This window comes from Apodemus sylvaticus, chromosome 12, assembly GCF_947179515.1.
Source record: "Apodemus sylvaticus chromosome 12, mApoSyl1.1, whole genome shotgun sequence".
NCBI lineage: Eukaryota > Metazoa > Chordata > Mammalia > Rodentia > Muridae > Apodemus > Apodemus sylvaticus.
Genome location: NC_067483.1, coordinates 39,772,047 through 39,796,398, shown reverse-complemented (window position 1 = coordinate 39,796,398; position 24,352 = coordinate 39,772,047). Strand labels below are relative to the sequence as shown.

Below are 24,352 nucleotides of genomic sequence, written 5' to 3'. Positions count from 1 at the left end.
TGCAGCTCTGTCTGTCCTAACTCTGTAAAATGGGCTGGCCTACAACTCAGAGATCTGCCTTGCCTCTGCCTCCTGAGAGGCACAGACTGGGGAGGTTTTCATTTTCTCAGAGCCTTTGTACAATTGGGAAATGTTCAGAGACAACAGGGAAAGATACCAAAGAGCACAGAGGCTGCCGTGGGTACAGAGCTCACAGCACTGTGAAGAAAGTGGTGGTTATTTTAAGCAACAAGGCTGGGTGGCCTCACCTGCTTGAAGAGCCAGCCCGCCTTGGTGACAGGTGCATTGGGGTTCCGCTTCATGGAGTGTGCGCGTTTACCAAAGGCAATGGCTTTTCGGGAAGTTCGAGTTGCCTGAGGAGGCAAGGACAGCAGTTAGCCAAACTCCCCTCCTCTCCTTCTAGCTCTGTCAGCAAGAGAGCTGCCCTCGCTAAGGGCAAATCTCTCCAGTGGGTCCCTGGTGCCCTGGCTGTGCAGCTTTGAGTCTCTGCTAACTCAAAGGCATGGATTCTTCATTCTTTGGATCTTCTGATCTCAAACATGGATCTCAGCATACTACTTGTTGCGGAGTTCCTTTCTTTTCTTTTGGGAGGAAATAAAAGATTTCTGAGTTTACCCTTCTGATGTCTTGTTTACATTTATTTACTTTGGGGGTGTGCATGCCATGGTGAGGGAGAGGAAACTAGAGAATGATCTGCAGTTCTTAGTCCCTTCTCTCCTTCCATCATGTTCTGGGGGTCAAACTCGGGTCATCGGGTCTGGCAGCACCCAGCAGGCCTCGGTTGGCTCTTCCCTCTCTTCCCTGGCTCTCCTCACTGCCACCTCTTGCACAGGCTCTGGCATGCACACGCTGTGACTTCCCTCTATCATCTGCTCTACGTCCTGTTCCTGTCACACACCAGAGGGCCCACAGAGCTTGGAGGGTGGACAGTGTCCTCTGGCTCCTCACCGCCACGTGGACATGTCGCTCCTCCTGTGTCTGGCAACAACAGTCTGCTTTCCTTGAGCACTGCCTAACACTTCCTTCTCCTTACTGCTCCCAAAGCAGATTGGTGTGGGTTGTTTGTTTGTTGTTGTTGTTGCTATTGACTTGTTCCACCTTTTCCACCAGAAGACATTCGATCACTGTGGAAATCTCACCACTCTTGATGATGCTCTTTTTGGTGTGTGAGCCCTGGCTGTCCTGGAACTCTCTTTGTAAAAAGGTTGGTCTCAAACTCTCTCTCTCTCTCTTACACACACACACACACACACACACACACACACACACACACACACACACCTTCAAGACACCCTCCTCTAGCTGCTTCTCCTCAGCCAGAGCTGAAAGCATCTCTCTCAAATGCCCACACACCTTAAACTTGAAGCCTCATTGTCTATCTACTGTAAGAGCCTCTTTCTTTTCTGGGTTAAGCTACTGGGAAGAGCCTCATCTTTTTTCCTCCCTAGATTCCAAAGCCTCCCTGTTATAGTTTGAATGTGAAACAGCCCCTAAAGGCACACATGTCAAATGCCTGGTCCCCAGTTGGTGGGGCTCCCAGTTTTCTTGAAGGCTGTGGGACCCCGAAGAGGTGGGCTTTGAAGGATATACCTGGCCTCAGTCCCGCCCTTCTCTCTGCTTCTTGAACTGCATGATATGACAATCTCTGCCATGCGTCCTGTCACTCAGTCTGCTGTTCCCAGCTTGACAAACTGAGATCCTCTCAAACTGTGAGCCAAATACGCTTTTCCTGCACATGTGCACGCATGCACACACACACACACACACACGTGTGCACACACACACACGTGCACACATACACACACACGTGCGCACACGCATGCACACACAAACGCCTTTTCTGGAACAGCTCATACAATGTCATTAATTTAATTGAGTAATTGAGGCTATTTTCAGACCCTGGCCAACCTAAAACAATAGGCAATACTAACATCCCTCCTGAGGCTCTTCTTTTGGTTTTGCCAATCACACTCACACACACACACACACACACACACACACACAGGTTTACATCATGCATGTTCAAATCCCATTTAAAAACATTTTATCTTCTCAGTAATGGCCATCACATAGGAGAACTATGAAATTTCTCTGCACAGCACAGAAGACCAGGTCTCTAATATCTGGCTGGGTCTATGATCTGCTTTCTGCTGCTTTAGCACAGACGTCCTGTCTCTGCCTCTTCCCCATCCTCCTGAACCTCTGTTCACTGTACTCCCTCATGGGTAAGGACAGCCTCTCTCTCGTGCTATCTCCAGACTTATCCTTTGAAGCACAGCATAGCCTTCCCTAGACTACATAACCTTCCTGGGGACACCCCTCTCATGTGCACAGGCGTGTACACACACACACACATATATACACATATGTGTGTATTTGTGTGTATGTGTATACTCACACAGACATAAACATGTAATTAAAAAAAGTTTTTTTTTCTTTCTTTTTTACAAAGGTCAAAGGTAGGTGCTACAGGGTAAGCATTAGGGAGGAAGGGACATGAAAGTCCCTGGGGCTTCAGTGAGAGCCTCAGGCTCAGTGAGAGAGCCACCCTGGCTTTAAAAAATTAAGGTTTGAGCTGAGCATGGTCCCTGCACTCAGGAGGCAGAGGAAGAAAGACCTACGTGACTTCGAGGCAAGGCCATCCTGGTCTACAGAGTGAATTCCAGGAAAGCCAGGGCTACACAGAGGACCTCTGTCTCCAAAACAAAACATAAAGAAAGGAAGGGAGTGCTGGGCAGTGGTGACGCACGCCTTTAATCCCAGCACTTGGGAGGCAGAGGCAGGCGGATTTCTGAGTTCGAGGCCAGCCTGGTCTTCAGAGTGAGTTCCAGGACAGCCAGGGCTACACAGAGAAACCCTGTCTCAGAAAACCAAAAAAAGAAAAAAAAAAGAAAAAGAAAAAGAAAAAGAAAAGAAAGAATGAAGGAAGGAAGAAGAAAGAAAAGGAAAGAAAGAAGGAAGGAAGGAGGAAGAAAGGAAGGAAAGAAGGAAAGTTAAAAAAAAAAAGCACATGAAGCCAGCTGGCATCTCTAGGGACCACAGACACAGCATCCTCCCACAGACACATTGTCCTCCCACAGACACAGCGTCCTCCCACAGACACAGCGTCCTCCCACAGACACAGCGTCCTCCCACAGACACAGTGTCCTCCCACAGACACAGCATCTTCCCACAGACACAGCCACAGTGTCCTCCCACAGACACAGCGTCAGCGTCCTCCCACAGACACAGCGTCTTCCCACAGACACAGCGTCCTCCCACAGACACAGCGTCCTCCCACAGACACAGCATCCTCCCACAGACACAGCATCTTCCCACAGACACAGTGTCCTCCCACAGACACAGCATCCTCCCACAGACACAGCGTCCTCCCACAGACACAACATCCTCCTGTTTCATGGACACCCGTACACAATTTCCTCTCACACACCAAAATTTGAAACACCTTTCTGAACCATTTCAAATGTTTCAGAAAAGCAGGGATCATGGCGACGACCATCATTCCTTTCTGTTGTTCTTTTCCCTAATAAGAAAAGGCAAGCCGACTTAAGCCTCCCTTTGAGGCTCAGTTTCGTTACCTTTCTCTTCCCTCAGGGCAGCCACTGACCCAAAAATCAGTCTCCTGTCCATGGTTATACACTCCTGCTGCAGATATGTCTATAAATATGCACACCTGCTCTTCCTCTTTGTACATTTTACATAAGTATCATGCTTTTTTTTTTCAGATTCTGCAACATGCACAACTGTGTTTTCAATGCACCCTTGCTAGGACACACACAGAAACACACACTTGGTTCTTAGACAGTGCCCCCCTGCATGGACACATGACCGTCCACGCTGTCCACTTAGTGGTTCCCCATTTGCTCTGTCTACATCTCCTCTCCCACCCCTCTCAATCTTCCATGTTCATCAATCATCTCTCAAACTACTTCTCAAAGTCTCCAAGTTCCACACTGTCACTAAGTCCAAAGGACACATTCCTGCTCCCTTCTCTCGGATGAATTCGTCTTCCCAGACCCCCCTTTCCTCCTCATCCCATGTCGATCCCCCAGCCCCCAATCAACTCATCCTTCATGGGAGGTTCTTTTGCTGTGCCCTTAGGTCAGTGGTCCTTAGAAGAATGGGAGATTTTATCACCAGGGGACATTGACAACATCTGCAGACATTTTTGGTCCTGAAAACAGGAGAGGACCATTGGCATCTATGGGGCAGAAGTCAGGATGCTGTTTGACACCCTACACTCCTGGAAAACCCCACTCCTAAGGTGCTACTTCCTTTCAAAGACTAGTAGGGTGAGATAGGGAGCCCCATGTGGAGCCTCCTCTTCTGTTAAGGTACTTGTCTGAACTTCCTTCTCTTCCACTCTGCCCCGGGTTCCTGTACCACCTTGCCTGCCCACTGGAGTCTATGGATGTGCTGGGCAAGCAAGGGTTTTCCTGAAGATCCTGACATCCTCTGAACTGAAAGCATCTCCTGCCTGAGTTTGTGGAGGGGGGTAGGGCTCTGCTGGACTCACCCGGATGTTGGGCCGCTCTGGAGGGACCTCAGACACCATGGTGTGGTTGGATATGTCACTGTTGATGGTAGCAGAACGTTTCCCACCTGTTTTGTTGGACATGTCCAAAGCCGATCTGAATTCAGGTCAACAAAGGAAGGGAAATAGTCAGAGCCAGCAACCAAAGCACCATCCCTGTCCCCGCCCTGTCCCCACTGCCCCAGTAGCAGCACAAAATCCCAGCCCGAGGTGCGGTGAGGAAGTCATCGAAGGGGCTCCTTGGCCCTTCCTAGATAATCTCCCTCTTCTTCTCTGTTCATTTATGACTTTGGCTTATTTTGTTTTTCTTGTTTGTTTCTTTAAAGGCAGGGAGTCTTGCATAGCCTGGACTGGGCTCAGACTATGTAGCTAAGAATGATCTTGAGCTCTTGATTCTCCTGCCTCTGCTTACCAAACTCTGAGATCATAGGCATGTGCCACCCTGTGTAGCTTTCTCCTGTTCATGTATGTTTAAAAATCTAGACTATATAATAGACTGCCTGCTACTCTGTACCTTATTTTGAGACAGGCTGGCCTAGAAATCAAGATCCTCTAGCCTCAGGCTCCCCAAAACTGGGATTACAAGCGTGTACCCCCAGGCCTTCAGCCTTCTCTACTTTATAGGTTCGATGGCATACTTAAAGCTGTGTATTTGATCCCAGAGGGTGGAAAAAATCCTTGATCAAAGGCACAATAGATCAGTGGTCTATGAACTACCCCTCCCCCATCAGTAGGGCAGGATTCATAGTGTAGCGTGAACATTTAGATCTCTGGATTACATCAGATTGCCCTGTTCTACCTCCGGGTGCTACCCCAACACGAGAGCAGGCCTTTTTATTCCTTCAGCTCAACCTTTGGGACACATCAACCTGCTGTCTGCCAGCACTTGGGAACGGTGGGTGAGGGGTCAAGAGATATGGCCAGAGGTGGTGAGGAACCGCACATACCTCCTCCTCCCTCCCTCCCCTGCCCCACTGACACACAGTAGCAGTGGCAAAGGACAGAAAACAAGCAGAGGGGAACTTACGCTTTCAAGTCAAACTTTTTGTTCTCCTCTGGGATCTGGCCAGTCACTGGGTGTCGAAATGTGTTGCGTCTTTCATTGTGGCTGTGGAGGGAGAGAAAGCTGCCAATCAGTCATGGAGGGCAGAGTCACAAGCCCAAGGTTGGCAGGCCATAGAAGGAGCTGTGGTGCTGTTTCCCCAGCAGGGTCATTAGGGAGAGGGGCAATGCCTGGGTTAGAGTACAGGAGATGTGGGTGGGTGGGGTCAGAGAGAGAGGTGAAACCTAGCCACCTCTCAGTTTTAACCTCCAGACAGAGATCCCAGGCTGCTGCAAACTTTCCTCAACACATTCAGTGGCCACGTTAAGGATGGGAGGGAGGGTGACAAGGGGCTTTCCAGCCCCGAGTTTGACATAGTCAAGATTTCAGTGCAGCAGCGTGCCTCTCAGGGACAGCGCCTGCCACACAGAAAATGCTTGCTCATAATTTGCTGAATAAAAAAAAAAAACTCTCTTGTGACCTTGGACTCCTCTCCTGCTCCATGCTTCATCAGGAAACTCGGAAACTCCAGGAGCTGGGACTTAACCATACTCCAAGACCATGGTCTCCCGTTCAGAGGCTACTGGACGTTGTAGAGCCCTCTGGATCATCTAAGCATCAAAGGTCAGTTCTGGCCTAACAGTTGGATCTAATTAAGGGGCGCTATGGATAAGAGTGGGCCTGGGAATTATGCAGAGAGCCTGCCAGGAAGCTTGGGGAAAGCAAGTCCCAGGGTCTAGGAATGAGATGTATGGGTGCATCAGGAGACAGTACCTCTGGCTGACAGGATGTCAAGCCAGCTCCTGGGTGGGCTTTGTGGGGGGCATGCAGAAGGAGAGCAGCATCTTCCAGGGGAGCAATGGCTTTGGTAAGTGGGGACCACTTGGCAAGAATATGGTACTGCCTAGCCCATGAAGGCTAGATTTGTTAAAAGTCTCTTCAGATATACTGGAGAGCCCAGCACAGACTCCAGTTGACCAAAGGAGCAGGCATGGGGACAGAGCTGCTTAAGAACACCCACAGCAAAGAGCCGGCCCTCTGTTCAACCATCCTCTACCCAACCAGAGCCTGAGCCAAGTGTGTTGTGCTTGGTCCCTTCCATAGTCTCCCAGTACCCCAGGACACATCCCAGCCCTCAGGATGCCAGATGAAGCGAAAGATGATATCAAAGGGTGTTTCTTGCCCCCCCACCCCCACCCCGTGCCCAACCATTGCTGTTCGGATCAAACCCACAGATATGCAGGAGAAAGAGGCACAGCAGGCAACATCTTCAGTCTCTTTGGAAACCTGGAGTCTATAGCTTGAGCTGGACCTAAAACCTGACCAGCAGCCATCAGACCTGGGTTTAAACTCGGTACACTGGTAATCTACCCTTTAGTTCTGAAACTATAGCCATTCCTCCTTTCTGAATCTTATAAGGATGGTCCCTCAGTTTGATCACAGGGGAAGAGTGCCTGCCTGTTAACCTTCATCTCTGGCTTTGGCCCCCTACAGGGCTGAGGGTAGCAATCTGAAAAATGAACATCCTTAAAATGGCAGATTCTCTGTTTTGTCCAATGTGTAGACTGTCTACCTCCTTCCTACCCACCCAATCCCTCCAGGCACCTTTAATTCTGGGAGCACCCTGCAGGCAGTTATTCAGACACACACACACACACACACACACAATATCAGTCTGCTGTTGCTCAGTTTAGTTTTCCAGGGCATAGCGCACCTCTCTCTGGCCTAAGCTGTCTACCCAGCAACCCTACAAACAATGCCTGCCCTCTTCCACCCACGGCTACCAATTTCAAAATAGCCTCCCCTTCATAGGCACTGCAATGCAGCAGCAGCCACTGACCTAAAGACTCTCCTTTCAGGTCTCCAGCAAGACCCCTTACCAAGCCCTAAATTCAAACAGGATGAGCAACCAACTTGGCTTGCTGTGATTTTACAAGGCTCCTGGTCCACAGAGGAAATCCCTACCTGACCCGTCGATCAGCCCGAAACTTCAACATCTTTTTTGGAAGCTCAGTCCCCAGTTCGGCAGCCTGAGAGGAGCCACCAGCCACCCTGCTGCTACCATCCCTCTGAGAAGTAAGTCCTTGGATCCAGTTCTCAATGCTGTGGCAGAGACGCAGGGTGAGCTGGGGCCGGCTCCATGGGTTGCCCTTTCTTCCTGGCTCTAGCACTGGAGAACAGAACAGGGACGGGGTTCTCTCTGGGCAATGGGAGGGGTAGCCCGGGTGCCCTAGGAGGCCTGTGGCTTTAATTTCCTAGCATTCGCCTGCGATGCTACGTTAGAGGTCTGGAGGTAGAATAGATGAAGAGAGGATCTCCTCCCAGTTCAGGTTCATGAGAAAGAAATGCAGAGATGGAGAGAGGCATGCACGGAGCAGGTGTACCGCTTCCAGGTAGTCCGACCTCACTGAGCTAAGGACGCTGAGCAGCTGGGCGAGCGGAGGAGCCCGGCCTGCATTCCCATCTGCACGGAGACTCACGCCAGCCCGACCTGCAGGGAGGAAGTGCTCCGGCCTCCCCAGCTTCCAGCCCAGACACAGACTCTGGGGCTGCAAACCTACTGCTTCTCAGAGACCTTCCAAGCCCTTCTGAGGGTTAAAGGAAGCTTCAGGTTCATTGGCTGTTACTGTTGCTGTGAAGCTGAAGAGAATTGAAGACGGCTCCGTTCTCTTCTCTCAGCCTGCCCAGCTCTCGTCTATACAGACAGGAGCAAAATACACGAAGCGACTCTGCGATCGGCCCGACCCACTCGCCTCTCCAGCAGCATGGCTTGCTGGCCCTCCAAGCGTGCTGGTCCAGCTGGTAAGAAGCTGGACACACACAGCCCAAGTGGATGGCCAGGATGTTGGTGGAGTCCCAGCTGCTGGCAAAGATCAGCTTCTGTACTCAGACGAAGTGGAAGAAAACCTTCCTCCCAAGGCTGGTGAGGAAGAGGGCAGGGAATGGGGTGGGTGGGCGGGGGTCATTGTGTATCTATTGCTGCAAATCTTCCCAGATGCAAGATGATAAATTCCAGCTGGTAACTGTCAGATCTGCTCGGCCGCTAGGAGATTTGCATGGATGTTAATTCCCCCGAATTTTCCATAGGTCAGGCTAGTCAAATCTGTTTCTTACTGTCCTCTGTGCTTTAGGATTCTTGCAAGGCCTTTTGAAGGTCACCTCTTTATCCCCCTGCCACCAGACAAGCTCTTATCAAGTGCTTTGGAGGTTCGTAAAGGATTCCAGCAAAGGAGCACCCAGGCTCAATGTCATCTTAAATAGCCAAGATGCTCTGAAGTAAAGCTCCAGCTCCTCTGCTCTCTCTATGCTTCTATTCACACGACAGGTTCATTTCTAACCAAGGTGCTTCGTTTTGCAGCACCGGGCATTCGGTTGACCTCATAGTCTGTTGTTATGGCAACTCTGTGATATCACAGTAGACACTCCAAAGGGAGGGACTGATCTAATTGTTTGGACTGAGGTCAGAGGAACAATGGGAACAGTAAATAGAAAAACAAATGGGCAACATTATTATTTAACCCCCCCCCCCCCCCCCCCGAGGAGACAAGCTGGCCAGGTGTAACTGGGGTCACAGCTGTTGATATTTAAACAGCTAATCCGAAATCCAAAAGGTCAATACATTCAGCCATTCAGTGGGACTTTGGTAAATGATTTAACTTGGTGGCAGGAGGCCTGAGATTTGGGGTTGAACCTGTCTCCAGTTCCTTGAGCCAAAACCTTTCCAGATACCTTCTTGAGTCTTGAGTTCCCTGTCTGCCTATCATAGGTACTCAATAAAGTTTTGTTGAATGTACAAATGAACAGATTTAAAAAAAAAAAAACCTCCCCAAGTTCTGGTGTCATTTCTAGTCACCTGCGTTTGGAGGCTGGTATTCCATTATTAAGGGCTTCCCTACCTTAGCTCTCACAATTAATTACTTCCTCTCCAGGAGGGAAGGTCTGTTTCTGTCCCTTCGCCCCCTCACTCGGCTTCCCTGAATATACGGCTTGGCTTTCATCCATCTTCATTAAGAGGAGAAGAAAATTAAGCTCAAATGAACAGGAGGGGGGAGGGGTGGGGTGCATTGGGAAAATTAGTTTTCTTCCTCTAGGAGGCAAAAAAAAAAAAAAATCCCCCTTCTCTTCAGGCTGAGCTCAGGGGCCTCCCACAGCCTTCGCTCAAGTTAAATTACTTCTCTGGTGCTATTCGAAGACAGCACAAGGGAGTGGGGATGGAGAGCACAGACTCCTGAGCAGAGGGAGCACCCAAGTCCTCAGGGTTAAGTCAGAGCACAGAAGGCCTGCCTGGTGTTCCTCACCTCTACCCTGTACACAGTGACAGGGTTTTATCTTAAGTTAGATAGCAGGAAAGATTTACCAGATATAGAATATTTTAAAAGGAAACCATTTTCTTCCTCCTCCTCCTTACTACCCTTAGGGATGTCAAAAAGCTGCCTCTTCTCAAGGCAGATGGCTAAGGACAGACCCAACTGAACTTTTCAAATCCAAGGAGTGTAGAAATCAGGAAGTAAAGACTTGGAGGCAGAAGAAAGAACAGCCTTGATTTTCAGAGTTGCCGGGGAGGCGGTCACGTCTCTACTGACTAGGTAGTTCACTGGGGATGCCAGAAGAAAGGGAACTGGGCAGGTCGGTCTTCCGGTCGGTACCCATAGAGTCCGCAGTATGGCTCCGTCTGTTTGGTCTTTAGTTTGTTCATGCACAAACAAGGCCTCTTGTCTAATCCAATGAATGAATTCCTGCCAACCTTCAGCGTGAAATATTTCGTGCACAACACGGGGTGGCCATCCTTGAAAATGATCAAGAAACATGCTGGGTGCAGGGGCACAGAAGCCAAAGACAGATGAAGAACACAGTAATGGAGGTGAGGCAGGGAGGTGAGGAGGGCCTGGAGCGGGCGCATCAAGTGCCAAGACCCAGCCCTTCCCTCTGCCTCCTTAGGGCATTTCTGTGGTTCACTATATCCACAGCTCCCATGTAGTGGTCACCTGGAACCACATGGTTAAAACCTGAGTCTTCAACGCCCCAAGCAAGCATGCACACACACAAACATACCCAACCCAGTGTAGATGTCCAGAGCTCCGCCATGATAGACTTTGGAAGCCTGAAGAATATGCCCCATCTTTCAACCCCACTGTGCCATGAAGCTTCTTTTGCATAGACCCTGAGAATCTGCTGACAGAGTCAGCTTGGGCCATGCTTCCCCAAGCTCAGAATGCCCATCACCAGCTCTGCAGGACATAAGTGGAGGTAGCAAGAGGAGCAGAGACAGGATAGGGAGCTAGCCCTCCCAATTCCTTCTTTTTCCAAGCCAGCAAATTCCAGCAGTGCCTGATGTCAGGGAGGATTCTGCAGCTCACGAGGGAAGCTTGGCTCTTACCCTATTTCCCTGTCTGGGTCTCATCATCATTGTCAAAGAGCCTTATCTGCCCCAGCGTCCTGTCCCAATTAAAAAACGGCTCAGTTTACATTCCCAGCTCTCTAGACTGCTGGATTCCTGAAGCTCCCTGGCTGTTCTGGGAGAAAACACTTTTCTAGCCAGCCACCCACCCCCCCCATGGCAGCCCCCGTTCTACCTACAGCTGCTGCATCAAGAAGAAATCGAAGGGAGGGATGAGAGCCCAGGCAGAACCTCTGGGGGTTTTCAGGTGGAAACACACCCCACCTTTCTACAACACTGTCTCCCCCCTCTCTCCCTGCAGAGTGCAACACTGGCTAGGAACCGTTTCCATCAGTCTCCTCTCTGGGGCTTGTACTATACGTGCGTCTTTCTTCTCTGCCCTTACTCCATCCCTGCTTTCGGTGGCTACCGTTATTTCTAATGTGGTATAAATAGTATGCCCTCCCAATCAAGTTTGGAACCCCTTGACGTGCTAGAACCCTGAGCTGAGAGTCCAGGAGACAGGATCCAGACACCCCTTCCTGTCCACTCTGCCTAGTCTTAGAGCTCCACTCCAACCTGAGTGGTCAGAGGCACCTTCCTCAGCTCTGGTGGCCAGAGTAGGGAGGAGATGCCAGAGAAACTCACCGGGCTTTGCCTCTACCTTAGGAAGGGGAGTTGTCTCAGTTGCCAGGGAGACACACATGAGGCAAGCACAGGTCAGGACCCTAGGTGTGCCCCCTCCCAGCCCGTGTAGCTGCCCTCCTGCTGTATGGAATGGCAGCTTATTCTACCATAGGAGAGGGGACAGGCTGGGCACAAAACGGAATATAGCCTTTAGTTGGGGCAGAAAGAAATTCTACAGGCAAACACATGCAACTCTCCGACCCTATACTTCAAATTATCTTGTCTCTAAATTATTTGTTTCACTCTATGGGATTCTAGCTGTCTGTTGAAAAAGGGCAGGAGCCTGGGCAGATGATCAGTGTAACTCCTCCCTGCTAGCAGGTAAAAAGCTGTTTGCTATGCCTCTCTGGGGTTAATCTAGCCTCTCTGGCCAGTGCCTGGGGCCTGGCTACCTCTCCATAACACAGAGCCCAGGAGGTTAAACCGGGCCACAGGCCCTGCCAGAGCACAAAGCCAGCCTCCTCCCTGGCCAGTAAATGACTGTGCACTATCCCAGGGGTGGGGGCACTGTCTGTCTGTCTGTCTTGATATTGATAACCTGTCAAGTCAGTGAGAACTGCAGTCAGTCCTGAGACTCAGGAGTTACTGTGCACAGAATAGTGCATGTCCCCTTAATCTGGCCCAGCCTAAAGAAGTGGGGTGAGCCCACTCCCAGTCCCCACACTGTGTTGTGGGTCTTGTTAAGACAAGGAGGGGAAAAGAGAGGAAGGAGAGCTACCTGTAACCTCAAGACCCCAGAGAGCTACCTGCAATCCCAAGACCCCACTTTTCCTCCCCTGGCCTTCCTGGGGAGCCAAGCCAGACAATGGAAGGAGATGGTAGGTTCAGTTCCCAACCTACCCACACCCCAGCTTCTCCCCAACCCTCCCCTCTCCTCCTGTCTCCCTGTCTCCTTCTTTCTCTTGGCTTCCAGGGTGCCTCCTCCCAACAGTCAGCAGGATGCACAGGGGCGACAGGGCAGAGCAATAATTAATTAGGCTTCTTCCCTCGGCTCTGGCTTGAATCCCAAACTCCTGCCCTTCAGAGGCTGAGGGCAGCAGCGTGGTGCTTCTGCTTCCGGCTCTACTGAAGGTCAGCCAAACCATCTCTTCATTCCTAACTCAGCAGATCTGGTCCTGGCATACCACATCCCACGGGGATCAGCAACCCCACCCTCCTTGCCCCATGGGATAGACTTTTATAGTGAGGGTTTGGACAGGAACCAGCCAGCCTGACAGCCCTGCTTCCATATCCTCAGAAGCATCCCATGCTTTCTTGTTCGCCATCCAGCAGTTTGAGTCTGTCAAGCTGTTCAATGCCTGTCCCTCATTTTTACAAGAAAACACCAGTAGTAAGCGATGCCTTCCTTCCTACTGGACCAGACAGCAGAGAAAAAACAGGCCCTACTGCTGTGAATGGGGTGCAGAATGAAGAAAATAAAACTCCCTGCTGTCTTGCTCTTACCCTAGACTGAGGCAGGCAAGGCCTAGGGAGGGGTCAAGAGGACCGTTTATCCTGGCCACAGTGACAGGCAAAGCAGCCATCTCCTTGAGCTTCCCTGGGCCTTCCTGTCTATCTCTCTGCCTCATAGTTCAGTGGAAGAAGACTCTGCTTTCACAGCTCCCGGAACACAGCAACAACAAGCCCTTTTATTGTTAACATCTGCCAGCTGCAGGTCTGGAGACAATGCAGAAGTGGGGTGGGGGTCTCCAGTGGGGTGATGAGTGCCTGGGTGTGGGTAAGTTAGAAGTCACCTACTAACTGCCCACGACCTAAGTCTTTAGGGCTGTGCACCTCCTACAGAGAGCTGAAGGAGTGTTTGGTGGGGTAGCAGGACAGGGACCCCGCTTCCACTGGCAGCTCTGACTGGTCACAAAGCTGAGACTTTGCCTAGGGAAAGATTACACAGCCATAAATCTCCTGGAGCTGCCAGGCGGGAGCCTAGACAGCTGCTCCTGGAGGGGCTGGGGGTTGGCGCTCCTACCTGGTGGCGCATGAGGACCAGATGCCAAGGCAGAGAGGAAGGTGAAGCTGGCATTGTCCCTTACCTGCTTCGAAGCCCAGTCTGTGAGACTTCCCTGAGGGACTTCAGTCTGAGACTGAGAGCGAGCGACAGGGCAAGGGGGCACACAGACGGGTGGTGGGAATCTCTGCCTCTTTCTGCTGGGGGGTGGGGGTTGGGACTTCTTGTGCCTCTTGGGAGCTTGCCAAGGGCTGATCTGTCTCTGTCTCACTGACGTGAGGAGGCTCCAGTACAAGCTGAAACAAGGGTCAAGCCTGCCGGGCGGTGGTGGCGCACGCCTTTAATCCCAGCACTTGGGAGGCAGAGGCAGGCGGGTTTCTGAGTTCGAGGCCAGCCTAGTCTACAGAGTGAGTTTCCAGCTCTGTATAGCTAGGACTATACGGAGAAACCCCGTCTCAAAAAACCAAAGCCAACCAACCAACCAAACAAACAACGGTCAAGCCTGGAATCTGCTGGAATGCCTGTGTCCAGGAGGGCCTCTGTGTGCTCCGGGAGCTTCAGTAGCACCCTCGTGGCCCGTGGGATCCGGACAGGGTTTGGAGAGCATATAGAGGAAGGTGTCTCAGCACCGTGGGTAGATTCTCCTTCAGGAGAAGGGTGGCACAGTGATCTCAGGCAGGAGCCTCTGTGAGACACTTTGTGTCTCTGGGTTTCAGTTTTTCATTTTTTAACACAGAGCAAGACCAGGGCTTCTGGGTGGTAGGGGGGCATTAAATAAAAACATACAGAACCAGAAAGTAGGGGTGCACACCCTTAATTCCAGCACTTGGGAGGCAGAGGCAGGGGGATCTCTGTGAATTTATGGCTAGCCTGGTCTAAAGAGGGAATTCTAGGATAGCCTGGGCTATACACAGAGAAACCCTGCCTTGAAAAAAATAAATTAAAACCATAAAGCACTTTGGAGAGAGCTTACACGTAACAGCTGTTCAGTTAGTGGCTGGTGTGACAATTATTAATAAAGAAAGCTACACTTCATATCTGTACCATCCAGTCTGATGGTCTCTACAACACCCCACATCTGTACCATCCAGTCTGATGGTCTCTACAACACCCCACATCTGTACCATCCAATCTGATGGTCTCTACAACATTCCACATCTGTACCATCCAGTCTGATGGTCACTACAGCACCCCATACCTGTACCATCCAGTTTGATGGTCTCTACAACACCCCACATCTACACCATCCCATCTAGTGACACTCTGATAGTCACTAGAGCGTCTCACATCTGTATACCATCTAGTCTGGTGGTCACTAGTCATACTCAATTTTTTATTAAGTTTTAAAAGCATTAAAATGTCAGTGCCTCAGAATAGCCACATCTCACTGAGGCTTAATAGCCATGGAGTCTGCCATACTAGAAGGGACCATCATGGGCCATCTCACCACCATAGCACATTTTCCTAGACAGGGCTGATCTCCCAGCCACTAACAATTTTAGATTATATGGGACAACTCCAAACCACTTTACCCTTCTAGCAATGGCTATGTGCTCAGTATCCTCAGAAATACAGGCCTGTTACAGTCCTAAACTATACCAACAAGAATGGTAGTACCAACAAGAAAATGTGCTGGGTGGTAGTGGCACAGGCCTTTAATCCTAGCACTTGGGAGGCAGAGGCATGCGGATTACTAAATTCGAGGCTAGCCTGGTCTACAGAGTGAGTTCCAGGACAGCCGGGCTACACAGAGAAACCCTGTCTCGAGAAAAAATAAAGAATTAAAAATTTGCTACAACAGAGAGGTAAAAATTAAAAATCAAGGCTGAACATAGTGGCTCATACACACCTGTATGAGAGATACACGCCTGTATGAGAGATACACGCCTGTATGAGAGATACACGCCCCACGCCCGTATGAGAGATACATGCCCATATGAGAGATACACGCCTGTATGAGAGATACACGCCTGTATGAGAGATACACACCTGTATGAGAGATACAAGCCTGTATGAGAGATAAAGGCAGAACAACCAGGAGCTCAGGGCTAGCCTGGAGCAGAAGGTTTATCTTTAAAAAATAAAAATAAAAAGACACATTCAAAAATCTAATCAAAGATGGCAGAGCTTTAATCTGGGCAGAGGAGGGGCAGGAGGTTCTCTGTGATTTCAAGACCAGCTTGATCTACATACATAGTGAGTTCCAGGCCAGTTAGGGCCATATACTAAGACCCTGTTTTGAAAAAAAGAAAATCCACTTATGGTAAATTTTAATGATCCACTGGCTTTTAAATCGATATATTAAGGCCCCATAGTCTGGAATTGACACTGCCAAGAGCCTTTCTTGGCTCAGGGCCAGAGGGATAGACTTAGAAAAGATTCTAATAATCAAAGGAGATGGGAGATGCAGGACGGAGCAAGAAGGGGTGGAGTCACTAGAGACAGAGACTGGCTGGTCCTCGTCCCTGCTGGGGTTTCCCAGCCTCCAGCTAAGGGTGATGGGGAAAGAGAAAGGGAGGAGCCTCCTGTAGGCCTTGGGTCCAAAGGGAAAGGAGGACCTGGAGGAAGTGAGAGAGACAGAGGAGCGGCCACCAGATAGTCAGTCTTGGGCTCTTCCTTCCTTCCCCACCTCTGCCCCTCCCCCATGCAGACCTGGAGCCCTGGGGAGAGTCTCCAGTGATGCAACCTCAATCTATGAAAAACCAACCCAGGTCGGAACACTAGACGGGAGGAAAATGGTCTCAGAGAAACGAAAGGTCTCCTAGGCCTAGTGCCCAAGCACTGTTCCCAGTGCTTCCCAAGCAGGACAATGTCAGCTTTGGTCAGTGACACCCGAGTTACAGATGAGTCTGCCCACACCTACCTGTTGCAACAACTCTGCTCTGTTGACAGGGCTCTAGTTCACAGCTCAAGTACAGAAACCAAACAAGAAGTCCTTCTGAGCATGTGTGGCAAGCCCACAGGTGACATCCACCCCACTGGGTGTAGCAGTTCCTCTGTAATTCCCCGGAGAGGGTTAGATAAAGGCTGTCTGGTTGCATTTGTGGCTGGCAATCTGAACACAAGGCACACAGGGCCAGTCTGTCCATTCCTCTCCTAGCTTCTACTTCCCCCTCTTTCTTGGCCTCAACTGCCCAGAAACTTGGCTCCTTCTGCTCTTGGCCTCCTGGGTTTAGTGGCCAGCACCTCCCTCTTATTGTCCTGGTTTCTGTTTGCCTCCTGGAAACCCCACCAGAAGGAAGCATTGCAGCAAAGCCACTAAGGGTTGAGTTTGCCCTGTCTCTCAAATCTGCCTTTAAGACCAGCATGGTGAGTGCCCTGATCCAGAGACAGTCCCTATGCAGGTGGAGCGACCAAAGGCATTATGTCATCCAATCATCTTCCTCCCAAGAGACAGGGGGAACAAAAGAGCTCTTAGCAAAGGGGGGGGGGAGAGGTAGGGTGTCAACATTTCTTCTTTGATGACAAGTTCTTTTTAAAAAGTCATATGAGCATATAGGACACACACACATTCAGACACACATTCTCACACACTCATACACAAACATACTCACACACTCATACACACACATTCTCTCTCTCACACACACTCATACACACACACAAACACACACATTCTTTCTCTCTCACACACTCATACACACACAGACACACTCACACACACTCATACACACACACACATTCTATCTCACACACACTCATGCACACACTCACACTCATACACACATACACTCACACACATTATTTCTCTCTCACACACACACACTCATACACACATACATACACACTCACACACACACACACACACACACACACACACACATCTCTGCAGGTACTGCACCCACTGCCTCTCACAAAGCCAAGAATGTTTGTCCATACTCCTGGTCACATTACCAGAAGGTGTCAAAGACCACAAGTGCTATTGAGGGTGAGGGGACACCCTTCCAGGAGAAAGCTGAAGAATACAGACAGCAAACCTAAAAGCAAAAGATTTGTTCTGTTTTTTCCTCCAGATCTCAGTTTTACTCCTAAATGACAACTTAGCCTTTTACCGAGTGACCCGTTCATCCCCAGTTCTGCCTGCAGTCTGTCCTGCCTGCAGTCTGTCCCACCTGCTCCCCTCCATAGCCTACTTACTCTCTGTCCCCTCTACAAGCATACTGCCCCCACCTCCTTCGGTTGTGTCCCTGCGATCCCATCCGGCTTTGCTCAGAGACCCTGGCCCCTGTCTGGAGACAATGGCTCAGAGAGGGAAGAGTCCCTGGGCTTTGTACACAGGGTGGTTTTGTGAAACCATTGTCTCCTCCACTGGACAGGCCATGCAGGCAGCATCTCCGACTGGGAGGGTCACCCCTTAGCTGAGAACCGTTCTGAAGAGTTCCTTCTCGCAAAAGGAGGTGAGCCTAGAGTCCGGCCCAGCTGAAAAATCTGTTTGTGGTGTGACAAAAGCCCCCTCTGGCTGATGAACACAGGCAGCGAGCGCTTCCTCGCCGGCTCCAGAACCACAGAGACAAACACAGAGCAAACCGACAGTCGCTTTACTCACCAGCTCCTGCGATCCCTAGACTCTGCTGCCTCTAACCTCGCTCACACTCAGGACTAGGGAAAGGCTTCCCTTTAATACCCAGCAGGTCCCCGTGGAAAGCAATCATTAACAGCCACACATGCTGACTGGCCTTAACCCCTTCAGTGCTGGGCTGCCACAATCCAGCCCTGGACTGTCCTGTCTGTCCCCTTTGGCTAACCCTGAGCAAGGGGCGACTCTCAGCTGGCTGCCCTCTACCTTCATAATGAGGAGAGCGAGGGCCGGGAGTCCCACCCCGGCCTCCTCACCTAATTGGAGCACGCCTACAACCTGAGGCGCTTAACTCTGGCATGGTGCCCAATTGGATGAGCCCACATTATGAAATATTTGCCAGGCAGGCCAATAGAGAAGCCAGGATCCGGGGGAGGGATGATATTTTTTATTTATTCCTGGAGGAGGGTGTGCAGACAAAGTAGTCATAGCATCCATAGCCCTGGGACAGAAGCAGAGGGAAGGCCATCTCAGACCCTGGGACGCCTCTAGTTGCTCTAAGGACAGAATCCTGGAGGCCTCCTAAGCAACTGGACACTTGCTGCTGAGCTAAAGGGTTCTTCTTCCCTATCTCTTCTTTTCATCCTCCTCCTCCTCCTTCTCCCTTTTTCCTCTCCCTCACCCCCACCCCCCTACCCCTCTGCCCTACTCAGGAGTTTAAAGAGGGAGATTTGGATACACTAAGAAGGGGAGAACCAACAGATAAAAAACTGTGTGAGCATGGATAGTCTATACATTCTAAAGTTCTAGATATCACTCGTGCATCTCTGGAACAACATGCAGGTGACAGGTAAGCAGGCTTGGGGAGAGACAAAAAATCCCACCTTTTCTCTTTAAAAATAGGTAACTGACTTCAGAACATCTAAATCCAGCAGGAAAGTATCTACGCGCAGGGCACATGCAAATCTATGCAGAAATGCACAAATGAGCAGCTCCCTGCTTGTAGCTCTCAGCTGGGCCTGGTGAGTCCCTTGCCAACACTTTCCTAGTTTGAGAAAGAAATCAGGTAGTCTCTAACTCCGCCTTGAGGCGGAGGCAAAGTCAGAGCATCCCAGGAGAGCGTGAGAAACCGATGGGCGTGTACTACCGAACACTTCCTGCCTCGGGCGGGCGCACGGTGCCTTTATGGAAAGCCTACCTGATGTTTGTTGCTGCTGCTGCTGCTGCTGTGAGCATAACTAAAATAGCACAGGAGAGTAGAAAACAAGTTCCTTCTGCTCCACACACATAGTTGGCACCCCGCTTCCTCACAGCCCCAGATGCACGGCTAGCTCTGAACCTCAGCCAGCCAGGTTTAGTAACTGGTGCTTTTCCTTATCGCCTTGGTTCCTGTTTGCCTATCAGTAAGCCAGCCACAGTGGCTCAGGACCCTCATTCACAACCGCCAGGGGTCCTTATCTTATCTTTAGTAATGCCTTCCCAGTCGCCTGGAGTCTAGCTTGCCCCGGTTTCTTAAAGGGGCTGTACTACAGTTGCATCTACTCCATTTGCCCTCAAGAACGTGCCAGAGATCTATCTGTTTTATGCAAGGTTTGAATTTACGATGACCCCTTTCTTCCTCCTCACCTTGCCTTCATGGCTGTCTCAGAGCCATTACTGAAAAGATTTCAACAAAGCAAGATGTCAGGGCTTTCAAAGAACAGTTTAAAAGCTTATGGTACGAGGCCGACACCCAGCACCTTAGGTTGAACTGAGGTTGAAGGGGCAGGGAGACGCTTGGGATATATAATGTTAGTTGCATTTCCACATACTAGCAACAAGCAATGAAAACGCCACTTATAATAGAGGAAATACCGACTGCTTAAGGCTGAGCTTGACACGAGATGCAAAATCTATGTGCTGAAAGGAATAAGGCACTACTCAGAGGAATTAGATTAGATCTAAAGAAGGAGAAATTGTTTTCTTGGGTCAGAGGACAATTCCCCCAATATTTTTCTATTGATGCAACGAAATTCCAGCAAGTTCTTTATAAGAACTGAGACTCGATAAAATCTAAAATTCACAAGGAAATTCAAAGGACTTAGAACACTCTAATCAGAAAATTTTTAAGAAGAAGAACTCCTAGCACTCAGGAGACAAAGGTGGGAAGATCGTGTGTTTTGAGATGCCTGAGCCAAATGAGACCAGGTCCCATACAAACAAAATCCAAGGCTCAGCCGGGCGGTGGTGGCGCAGGCCTGTAATCCCAGCACTTGGGAGGCAGAGGCAGGTGGATTTCTGAGTTTGAGGCCAGCCTGGTCTACAGAGTGAGCTCCAGGACAGCCAGGGCTATACAGAGAAACCCTGTCTCGGAAAAAAAAAAATCCAAGGTTCCCCGTGTAGCTCAGCTGGCAGAAGGCTAGCCTCGTATACACAGGCTCTGAGGTTGGTCCCTAGCACTAAGTGGCGCAAATCTATAATACCAGCACTGGGGGGTGAGGGAAGGAGAGGCAGGAAGCTCGGAAGTTCAGGGTCATCTTTGGCTACATAATAAGACTAAGAAGGGGTGAAAGCAGATGAATAAGGAGGTAGCAGGACTGAGAATACAGCTTCATGGTAGAGTACCAGTCTAGCATGAAAAAGGATCTGAGTTCAAGTCCTACCACAGAAAAAAAGGAGGAAAAGGAGGAGGAGGAGGAAATGGGAGATGCAGGATGGAGCAAGAAAGGGTGGAGTCACTAGAGACAGAGACTGGCTGGTCCTCGTCCCTGCTGGGGTTTCCCAGCCTCCAGCTAAGGGTGATGGGGAAAGAGAAAGGAGGGAGCCTCCTGTAGGCCTTGGGTCCAAGGGGAAAGGAGGAGAGAGACAGAGGAGCGGCCACCAGAGAGGAGCCTTAGGAATCATCCTTCCTTCCCTGCACCACCTCCCTTACCCTATAAATAAGTCAATCCATTTATGATAAATTTGTTTTGAGCAAGATATAAAGGTGATTTCAATACATGGCACTGGACGAATGGTAGCCCCAAATGCCAAGCAACCAACTAGAGAGAGGAGAAAAACCCCTCAAAGGACTGGAAAGATGGCTCAGATGTTAAGAGTATTGACTGCTCTTGCAGAGGATCAGGGTTCGATTCCCAGCACCCATATGGCTGCTCGCAACTATCCATAACTCTAGTTCCTTGGGATCTGATGCCCTCTTCTGACCTCCAAGAGTACTAGGAACACATATGCATGCATGTGGGCCTGTGTGTGCATGCCTGCACACACACACACACACACACACACACACACACACACACACGCACACGCACACGCACGCATGCACACACACACACACACACACACACACACAATAAATAGGTCTTACAAAAAAGAAACCCCACTACTACAAACTCAACCAATTAAACAGACCATAGTCCCCAAAACAATAACAAAAAGTACATTTCTAGAAGAAAATATGAGAGAAAAATCTCAGAGACTTTGGGGTTGCCTAAGAAAACTCAATAAAACAAACTTCACCAAATAAAAGATGTTGCTCTTAAAAAGACACTAATCCAAAAATGAAAGACCATTAAAGAATATCCCACATATAGAACTAGCAATGGACTTCCACAAGAACACATAAAGAACACAACTTATATGGAGACAGTAAACACCACCACCAGAAATATAGGAAGTGCACTGCTAACAGTCATGAGATGCCATGTGTACACCCAATGTGTGGGAGTGTCAGTAGTTTTAAAACAACTAAAATTGAAAGACGTATTAATGCCCAGTCGTTCAGCAGGTAGAGGCTCTGAAACAGATAGGAAAGGTGCATCTGCCTGGGGGAAAGCAGGCTGTTTGCTGAGAAATTAAAGAGAGTCACCATAAAGCCCACCCATTGCAATCCTCCATATTTATCAAGAGGGTTTATAGCCTGTGCGTACACAAAGACATATACACCAATGCTCACAGCACCTTTATATGATAGCTTCGAGCTGAAAACAGCTCTCCACAAACCTGTGAACACAACATGAATCCACAGGGCAGGGTGGCACTCAGCAAGAGAATAAATTACTAATGTGGGCAATGAAATGAAATACATGCATCTCAAAACAATTAGGCTGAGTGAAAGAGCACAGACCTTTCCAAAAGAGGGTACACACTGTAAGATTATATTTTAAAATCCTTTAAGAATTGCAAGCTAATCTACAGTGGCAGAAAGTAGACCAGGATAGCCTGAGGACAGGGTGGAACAGGGATTACAAAGGAGACAGGAAGCAATTTGGGGGAGTGATGAAGTGCCTCTCTCTCTCTCTCTCTCTCTCTCTCCCTCTCTCTCTCTCTCTCTGGCTGGACTTGAGACTGAACCTAAAACATTGCACTGAGCTATATTCCCCTGCCCTTTATTATCTTAACTGTGGTAAGATTACAAATTTGGGGCCAGCCTGGGCTACACAGTTAAAACCTTATCCCCCAAATTAAAAAAGGCAGAATGTCTCACAACAGATATTCTTTCAGCCTCTACATCTATGCCATTTTAGTGTCAACCATAGTTCAGTAAAAGTACAAAAGAAAAGAAAAGCCTTCAGTTGAAAAGGCTTTAGACAAAATGTCTTCGTCCTAATGCACACCTTACGTTTCAGGTGTGGGTGGAGCTCAGAGATGAATGAGACTGGGTAGAAGCAGCCTTTCTTTCCCAGAGGCCTCTTCCCTCTGATGGAAGCAACGCCCAACAGCCAGGATGGCCATGGGTCCTTACCAACCTGTGTTTTTCTCATAGTTCTGCAGCAAGTAACTCAGGCAGCCTGAATGTGTGCACATAAAACATAAAGGATCGCGTGTTTATGACTGAAGGTTGTATTATGTCCAATACAACCTTAGGATTCAGTAAACATCCACCACTATTTCATTTGATTCTTTTATGGTCCATGAAGCTGCAGGAAAGTATTACCAACTCTAAGTAAACACAGAAGCAAGGGGCCAGAGCAAAGGCTCAGCGGGTAAGGGCGCTTGCTAAGCAAGCTTGACAACCTTAGTTCAATCCCTGGAACCCTGGTACAGATGGAAGGGACAGCCAACTCCATAAAGCTGTCCTCTGACCTCCACATGCCACCTATGGAACATGCATTCACACGCCACACCATACAAGCACACAGTCATAATAACCAAATAAACACACGTGACCCCAAAGTTCTGAGAGGGCCTCGGCTGAAATAACCTACCTCGGGGTCTTGTCTTCCTCCTAGCCACGGGACCTGTGCTCCTCAAGGCTGTGTCCCTCTACCCTGGCTTGACTCTCAGAGGTCTGGGAAATGCAGATCCACATCTTGTGCTCACTCAGCCCCGGGTGTGGACAACACGCCCATGAGCTCTGGAAGTGGCCTCAAACAGCAAAAGATCTACCAGGGTGGGAGCAGGACCGACTGAGGGGAGCCGTGATATCGGGACAGAGAGGGCTTGGGATCCAGGGATCTAATTAGATCGCACATTTGATGTGAAGAGGGGGAAAGGCCAACCAAACACCACTCCCTAGCCGGAAGTCTAGTGGGTGTGGAAGCAGCTGGAAGCTGTTAGACCAGAGGCTCCCAGCCAAAGGCCTCTGTACCCTTCCTCTCCCCCCTTTCCATCCCCACCCTCCCTCTGTTCTGGCCAGACAGGAGAACAGCCTCTGGCTGGGAGCCCTACTTCTCTCTCCCCTGTTCTGAGGATGGGATGCCTGGGAGGGGGAGAAACCAGTCCTGCAGGGCACAGGGGTACAAACTATAAGGAGTACGCCAATCTCAGCAACCAAGATTTATACCACTCTGGTGCATATTTATAGTGGTTGTTTTGCCTCATTGAGACAGAACCCAGGTCCTTGGGAATCAAGCGAGTGGGCTACACCACCCGCTGTGGCAATATTTTTTTGAAATAAAAACTGGACCACCAACCACAGAGTACACATGGAGGGACCCATGGCTCTCCGGTCATATATGTGGCAGAGGATGGCCTTGTTGGACATCAGTGGGAGAAGCGGCCCTTGGTCCTGTGAGGGTTTGATGCCCCGGTGAAGGGGAATGCCAGGGTAGGAGTGGGTAGGTGGGTGGGTGGGTGGTGGAGAGGCAGGGGAGGGGGTGTGTGATAGGGGTTCCCAAGGGGAGACCTGGGAAGGGGATAACATTTGAAATGTAAATAAAGAACATATCCAATAAAAGAAAAAAAAAGGCACAAGGAACCCCTACGTGTCATGTCAAGGCAGCTATGGGTTTAGGGCATTTTCCTTTGGCCCCAGGCTCCAGTGTGGCCTGGAG

The 24,352-nt window shown here is 49.8% G+C and overlaps 1 protein-coding gene across 4 annotated transcripts in view; it reads right to left on the bottom strand.

Annotated features, from left to right (window-relative positions):
- Positions 1-24,352, bottom strand: part of Plekha6 (pleckstrin homology domain containing A6) — a 141,014-nt gene that overhangs the window by 37,555 nt on the left and 79,107 nt on the right. For all 4 annotated transcript variants that reach the window (XM_052200051.1, XM_052200048.1, XM_052200049.1 and 1 more), the window contains exons 4-6: positions 5,562-5,642; positions 4,517-4,631; positions 249-353 (exon numbers count right to left, since the gene is read on the bottom strand). In XM_052200051.1, coding sequence (XP_052056011.1) covers positions 249-353; positions 4,517-4,631; positions 5,562-5,642 — 301 coding nt within the window. The remainder of the gene's footprint in view (positions 1-248; positions 354-4,516; positions 4,632-5,561; positions 5,643-24,352) is intronic.